The 7905-nt window shown below is 37.7% G+C and overlaps 1 protein-coding gene across 1 annotated transcript in view; it reads left to right on the forward strand.

The window, feature by feature from the left end:
* Window positions 1-7063, forward strand: part of KRT23 (keratin 23) — a 30671-nt gene extending 23608 nt beyond the window's left edge. Inside the window, exons 6-8 of the mRNA XM_007482247.2 lie at window positions 1783-2003; window positions 3117-3148; window positions 6696-7063. Coding sequence (XP_007482309.2) covers window positions 1783-2003; window positions 3117-3148; window positions 6696-6781 — 339 coding nt within the window. The 3' untranslated portion in view covers window positions 6782-7063. The remainder of the gene's footprint in view (window positions 1-1782; window positions 2004-3116; window positions 3149-6695) is intronic.
* Window positions 7064-7905: the final 842 nt, after the last annotated feature.

Genomic DNA, 7905 nt, shown 5'->3' on the forward strand with positions numbered 1-7905 from the left:
ATCCACGTCCAATACTGACAACAATAAAAAATTTATTACCTTCCTTCTATGCATAGAGCACTATGCTAGGCAGTGGAGGATACAAAGATACAAAGGAGTATAATTCAATCATTTTTATTAAGCACCTAGTATCTGCAAGGTCTTATGATGGATGATGGGAGTTTAAAGAGGTCTTACTCTCAAGGAGCTTACAATCTATCTGCCAAGCATTACAAAGCATGTATTAAGCCCCTAATATACACCAGTCTTATTAGAGGCTAGAGAAAAGAGGAATAGTGGGGGATAATGTCAAGAGCGTTTGAGATGAGGAGCAAGAAGGATGATGGAGTTTGAGACAAATGATCCTGGTTTTCTTAGCAAAGTCTGAGGCAAAGTCTTTAGAAAGGGAGAGCAGGTTTGGGAGAGAAAGGGAAAGGGAAGCCATGGGAAGGTTGGATAAAGAAGAGAAAAACCTCAAAAAAAAAATTATACTAAACAGAATAGAGAATCGACTAGAGAAAAGTAAAATAATAGCCTTACCTACTGAGGGTCCTGTTACAATTGTTGTTCTTCAATTATTTCAGTTGTATCTGACTCTTTGGTACTCTTGGCAAAGATATTGGGCTAGTTTGCTACTTCCTTCTTCGGCACACTTTACAGAAGAGAAAACTGAGGCCAAAGGAGTTAAGTGACTTGCCCAGAGTCACACAGCTACTAAGTGTCTGTGTCCAGATTTAAAGAGAAGAAGAGTCTTCCTTATTCCAAGTCCAGCACTCTATCCACTGCCCCACCTTTGAGACTGGATAACATTAATTTGTATCCCCAAGGAAGAAAAGACGGGAAACCAAATAATTGTGATGCAAGGAAGAATGAGTTAAGGAGAGACACCAGCAAAGTTCTCTGAAAATTTTGAGGAGAGAGGAGAATGTCAAAAATTGACTTTTATTGAAGAATAAAACCAATAACATCAATATTTAAATGAGTGGGGGGAGGGAAGTAAATTTGAGGAGGGAGATTTCCACCCAGAGAGGAGATCAGGGAAAACTTTGTGGAGGTGAAGTTGCCGAATAACGAGAAGGAAAAACTTTGCAAGCATAAAGTCATGATCCTCACCTCAGGGAGCTCACCATCCAATTTAAGACACCAGATCTGAGAGACCAGAGGTAGGCAAAGCAGAGAGCCAGTCATGTCAGGCAAGACATGAAAGAGAACGCAACAAGGGACCCTTTAAGATACATTCCTTTTTATAAAGACACAGCATGTTAATCCTGAGAAATCTTTGCTGTAACACTGAGGAAGTTAGTTATGCCAAATCTGCATGAGTGACAGTGAAGAATGTAGCCTTCCAACAACAAGAAGGCAGAAATGTGCGGGTAAATATTTAACATTTGGCTCCAAAAGACACACTTTTGCATTTAATCTGCATTAGCACTTTCTCTATGAATTTTTAAAGACTAGAAAATCAACAAAACTGTAAATAAAACCCTGCTTTGTAGCATTTGCTGACTTCTGAGGTCCTGAAATTTTTACAGTTATCTCTCGCTGACCAGTGTGAGCTGGCTCCAGCATGCTCCTCTTTTCTGAGTTCATCTAGATACTTTGGCATGGCCCTCAACAAGGCATGCACACATATACATTCGAATAGATGACTAACCAACTCAACAGGCAGATGGAACACAGTCATTGGCCAAGGAGTGCCACATACAGACGGAGAGTGCTGAATACCAGGAGAGACCCCTAGGACGAAGGCTCTGGGCAATGCATCCACAACTGTGACCACCTCATGCATTTGTTTCTTTTCAGAAATGTGCCCTGGAGGGCATGCTGGAAGACACCAAGTCCCGCTACTCCTGCCAGCTCCAGGACATGCAGCAGATCATCTCCCACTATGAGGAGGAGCTGATGCAATTGCGCCATGACCTGGAGCGCCAGAACAACGAATACAAGATACTGCTGGGCATCAAGACCCACCTGGAGAAAGAGATTGCCACCTACCGCCACCTCATGGAGGGAGAGGGCAAAGGGTAAGTCAGGCGCAGCATGGACAAGGGACCACACAGTACAGTGGAGAGAATGCTGACTCTGGAGTTAAAAGAGCTGAGTTCAATTCTCGTCTCTGTTGTTTTCTACCTGTAATCTTGGGCTAGTTACTTAGTTTCCCTAGAACTTAGTTTGTTACCCTGTAAAATGAAGGGATTAAACTACATGGCCTATGTGGACATTTTTAGCTCTAAAACTATGGTTTTCAATCATGTGGAAACTATTTATTTACATGTTCTCATTTGGGGCTCTGTCTACAGAGCCTTAACTGGGGTATTAGGATTAGGATCATAGCTCTAAGAACAACTAGGTAGTACAGTAGATAGAGAGCCAGGTCTGAGAGGACCTGGGTTCAAATCTAGCCTCTGTTACTTCTTGTCTGTGTGACCCTGGACAAGTCACTTAACCCCAATTGCCTAGCCCTTGTTGATTTTCTGTCTTAGAACTGATACTAAAGAAGAAGATGAGGGTTTTAATTTAAAAGAAGAAGAAAAAGAGTCATAGCTCTGGAGTCTGAATTTGGAAGGGATCCCAGAAGTAAATCTTTATCTGGGCAGGAGTAGGGAGGGCAGTGGCTTGAAAGGCTGAGTAGTACTGCTAGCATAGGAGACAGTCCAACCATGGATATAGTTCTGCCCAGAGAGCAATGGCTCATTCCTTAGGAGGACTCCTTTATGCCTCTCTTAGCTATAGGGTCCCAAGAAAAAGGCACCAGGGTTGGGAATCTCAGGATGGGGTCAGGTAAGGAAATGGGAATCCCATTTGTCACTTAGGACTGGGATGAGGGACTGAAAATAATAACTTGTTGCCTGGGGTCACTCAGCTAGTCTACGTCTTAGGCCAGATTTGAACTCAGTAATCTTCCTGACTCCAGACCTGGTCCCCTGTACCATCTAACCACCAGAACCAGAGACCTGCATTCAAATCCAATCTCTGATGGTTTATTAGGCAAGGCTCAAATTGTTGGAGTCTCTTTCTTCACCTACAGAACGAATATAACACCAATCATATCATCCTCCCAATGCAGCTAAAATGATGTCAATTTTTATTATTCATGGTAGGTTTTTTTTTTCTCTAAACCCTTTTAACTTTTACAGGAAAAGAGAAGACTACAAATCAGAAACAAAAGGTAAAGAATTCTGTTGTTTCAAACTATTCTTCCTAATTCAATGCCCTAATTTTATGTATGTCAAAATTCATATCTTACAGATAGGTTCTAAGGCATAATAAAAAATGATGGGTAGCCTACACTACCTTTACTGACCAGTTGCACAGTGTGAGGAGCCTACAAGAATAAACAGGTTGTCCTCTATTTATAACCTAAGTTAGGATCCTTTTGTTTATATCCTTATTTCTCTGCTTTGTGAGACTTAAGAAATGAAGAGAAAAATAATCTCATCATCCATCTATAGTAAATCTCTTCCCAGAAATCAGAGAAGCATAGATTCTGGGTTAGAAGGCACCTTTGGAATCATATAATCTGACCTCCCACCCAATGAACCAATCTCCTCTCCCCTCTATGACATCTCTTGATGAATGGGCATTCAACCTCTATTTGAACATTTTGAATGGTAGCAACTCATTCCATTCTACATAAACTCTACTAAGAAGTCCTGCTGCCTATTGACTCTATATCCCAAGCAACATACATCAAGGCTATTATTTTTTAGACTCTTAATTCATTTATTGAATATTCACTATTGCTTTGCCAAGACTTGTCCTCCTAACACTAATATATTCTCCTCCATATTGTAGTTATTTATTTCCATGTATTTTCGCCCTAAAAGCAAAGTATTCATTATCTTTTTCTTGGTATCACCCAAGAACCAAGGCATTATTGTGTACATAGTATACATAGTACAACTGAACAAATATTTATTGAAAAGATTATAAAATATTGGCACTTCCTTCAATATTTCAAAATTAAGGAATAGCTTTCATATATTCTCTCATCATACTTAAGACTTCTCTTAAACTAAAAAAAACTAAAAAACTAAAAAAAAACTAAAAAAAAACTAAAAAAAAAACCTAAAATTACATTGTTTCTAGGTCCTACTCCATCTCAATCATTCTTGGAACACATCCCACAGTGTCATTTTCCCTTTAAAATATGGTGCCTGGGACTAAATATACTACTTGATAAGCACAAACCAAGCTCTTAGTTTGATCACCCCATTTCCTCCCAATGTAAAGATTAAAATTTAGGGGAGACTGAGGCAGGTAGAAATTAGTTTCTCTCTGCAAGGAGTGTTATATTTTATGAGGTTTATTAAAGGTTGAGAATTTAAGAATATAGAAGTAAGAAAAAACACGTGCCTAGACCAGAGGCCTAGACAAGACCTCACCTACATTATGGAAAGAGCCACATCTGCCCCAAAACGGAAGTCCAAAAGAGAGCCCGCCTATGGGGAAGACCCTTTAAATAAAATTTTGTTCTCGTCCCAGGTGAGAATTTAGTGAGATTAGAGGGCATTCTGGGAGCTAGCAAGGACTCCTGGGGAATGGAGTCCAGAGTTCAAATCTCAGTTTTACATTCCCCCCTGTTTGATACTGTGGGAAGAAGTCCTTCCCCAAAGGATCATGAAAACATAATCAATTTAAAGATTACAATAATTTGAGGATAAGAGAAAAAAAAAAGAATAAAACCAATAATTGCTGAATGCATTGACAAAAAGCCAGTTAGGGGGCAGTCCCCTTTGGCATGAAAGTATAGATACAAATAAATGTTCAATCAACCACACCCAAAGTTCATTTTTGTGCACTTGTGGTCTGGAGGCTTCTTCATGGTGACTTCTCCAACAGTTCAGTTCTGGATTCAGAGAGGTAGCATCTTCTTTACCTAAAATTCTTCTCAAAAAGAATTTAAACTTTGCAATTTAAATAATGATATTTTTACATCCCCCCCCCCCCCCGTTAACAGGGTGATTGAAAAAAAAAAGGATCACTTATGGATGCATGGCTGAGGTATGAGATATATGAATCAATTGGCAAGAGATAGTAAAAAGATATCAGAAAAATCCAAAGAAAAAAGAAAAATTTCTGGATGAAAATATAGACTATCAAAGTCTTATGTGTAAAAATTCCAAGTAAAAGAAAAATAAATCTATAACAGGTCCTTCAATCAGGGCCCAATCAAAATGATCTAAGCAATGATACATTTACCCAGTCAGTAGCCAGGACTACAGAAAGGTACCAGACTATGAAAGGCAGAGAAGGGGACCAGATTATAGAAGCCAAGTAGGAGCCAAGGTTTCGGGGATACTCGTCTGTGAGTATCTTCAGAGTGAGTGTGGACACAAGGAAAGCCTATGTCTAGCAATGTTAAACACAGTAACCTCGAGTCTTCACACTAGGTTCAAGACCTTTGTATTGACCTAGAAGTGCATCAATCCATCCTGGATTGGCTTTTCTTTGGCTCTGTGCAATGGCTCTTTTGTGTATATCTCTTGTCCTGGAATCAGACAGAATCATTAAGCAAAGTCCCATAATTATTTTAAATAATTAGTGGCATCGTTTTTATAGTCACAAGCTTTTGGGGCATGCATTGACAAATGTGTTTTAAACTTATATTACTGAAAAATCAAAAGGTTAAAGAAAATCTTAATACTGGTGACATGTGCTTCAAATATAAAAGAGAAAAAATTTTTAAAAATAGTATATTGCACAGGCAAGAAAAATATAATAATAAAAGAGCTTTAAAATTCAAAAATGTAGCTTATTATCATTGACACTCTGGGAATGGAGTCCAGAGTTCAAATCTCAATTTTACACCAAGCACATATATACAAAAGATCCTTGGCTATTTGCTCATAGACAGTGACTGGGATTTGGTGCCAATCAAGAAGTTAACCTGAAATAATATTAAAAATTAAAAGTCAAGGGCACTCTAGCAGAATGTATTTTAACTTGTTTGCTTATCCATTTGACTATGTCCAGTTATTATAGTTGTCCTCCATCCACATTAGAATTAAATAAGAGTTATTAACCTAAGAACCAAGACATCATCCACAGAGTACCTCTCTCTTAAAATATACTTATACCAAGTGAAGTGAGTAGAACAGGAAGAACATTGTACATAGTAACAACAACTTGATATGATGAATAAATGTAAATGACCTAGCTATTCTCAACAATACTATGATCCAAGACAATCCCAAAGACATAATGAAAAATTCCATCTGCCTCTAGAGAAAGAACTGATGGAGTCTGAGTGTAGACCAAAATATAGTATATTTCACTTTCTTCTTTTTTGTTGTTCTAAATCTCTTCCAAAAAATGACTAATATGGAAAAAATGTTTTACATGTACAATCTGCATCAGATTGCTTACTCTCTCAGGATAGGGGAAAGAGATGGAAGAAAGGGAGATAAATTAGAATCAGATTTTTAAAAATGAATGTTAAAATTGTTTTTACATACAATTGGGGGGATAAAATATTATTTTTTAAAAGTACACTTGCACCCAGAAGCTAGGGAAGATGAGAGAAATCTTTGTCCAAGGTTTTCTATATTAATAAGCTCACAAGAACCCAGATTTGCTGAGTATTTTTGATCCTGTTATCTCAAGAAGCACAAAACATGCAATCTTCAGAAAAGGTAAGTTTTAGTGGGGATAAACTGAGGGAAGAACATGCTCATTGTGTTTTTTCTAATTTTTTTTTGTCTCTGTCTCTTCAGCTCCAAAGATCATGGCCATAATGAAGGAGACTGTGAATGGAAAAGTTACCCTTTTGAAAGTCAATGAAATCCAGAAGCCTGAATAAAGTACATAAAAGCCCTTGCCAGTTGTAAATACTTTTCTAATGAAAATACTGGCAGGAACAAACTACTTATGAAAGTGTTATAAGTGTTGAATTCAGAGTTTTTAGTATACCAAACTTTAGAACTCATTTTTTTCCTTTGGAGCATAATTATTTTCTCACTGTGCTTGCCAAATTAATGTGTAAATTAATACAAGTTCAAACATCTCCTCTCTTATTATCAGTTCCAGATTCTTCTCATTTTGAATCTCAGTTCTCAATAAAGCTCTGTGTCAATTGTATAAAGTATGTTGTTTTTATTATTTAAGTTTAATTAATTTTTTTAGATTAGAAAGTAAGATAGGAAGTTAAGAGATTGTCTAACTCAGGGCTTTTCAGAATGTACTTCATGAAGCTGGTAGCTGAAAAAGTTCTTCATAAGATTTATAGAAAGTAGAGCTTGAGGGGACCTTAGTAGTCATCTTAGTTGAGGAAACTGAAAACCAAAGAGGTCATCCAGATAGGAAGCTTTGGAACCAGGATTTAAACTGAGATCCTCTGACTATAAATCCAAACTCTTTTCCATGTAGAATCTTTGATTTGAAGGAAACAAGACCTTACAGGTCATCCAATCCAACTCTTTCATTTTACAGATAAAGTAACTAAAACTTTTGGAGTAAAGTAACTTCTCTATGTTCTCTACATAGGTGGTTAGTGGCAGAGTCAATATTTGAATAGATCCTTTGAATCCAAATCCAACATCCTTTCTACGATACTGTACAAATATAGAATTTAGTTTTTTTATGCTAATATGAAAGTTCTAAAGTAATACTGTGGTCACAGACTTTAAAATACTATAGCTTAAGTCAAAATTACTTTTAGTAGCTTTATTTACAAAGAGGTAGAAAGAGTGAAAGTGGAAAAATGTAAGAAGAGGGTAGAGAAATGTCTAGCCTACCACCCTAAGTGTTACTCCAGTGTCCAGCTCATCCCCAGCGGGGCTTGGTAATTTTCAGGCAGAAGACCTGGTAGTGTCTTCAGCAAGGGTTCCACCAACACAGCCTCCTCCAGGAAAGGAAGGACTATCTGGAACCAATCTCTCCAGAAGCCAGGAAAGGTAGACAAGCTATTCACCCAGCTAACTGACA

The sequence above is a fragment of the Monodelphis domestica genome, chromosome 2, assembly GCF_027887165.1.
Source record: "Monodelphis domestica isolate mMonDom1 chromosome 2, mMonDom1.pri, whole genome shotgun sequence".
NCBI classification, from domain to species: Eukaryota; Metazoa; Chordata; class Mammalia; order Didelphimorphia; family Didelphidae; genus Monodelphis; species Monodelphis domestica.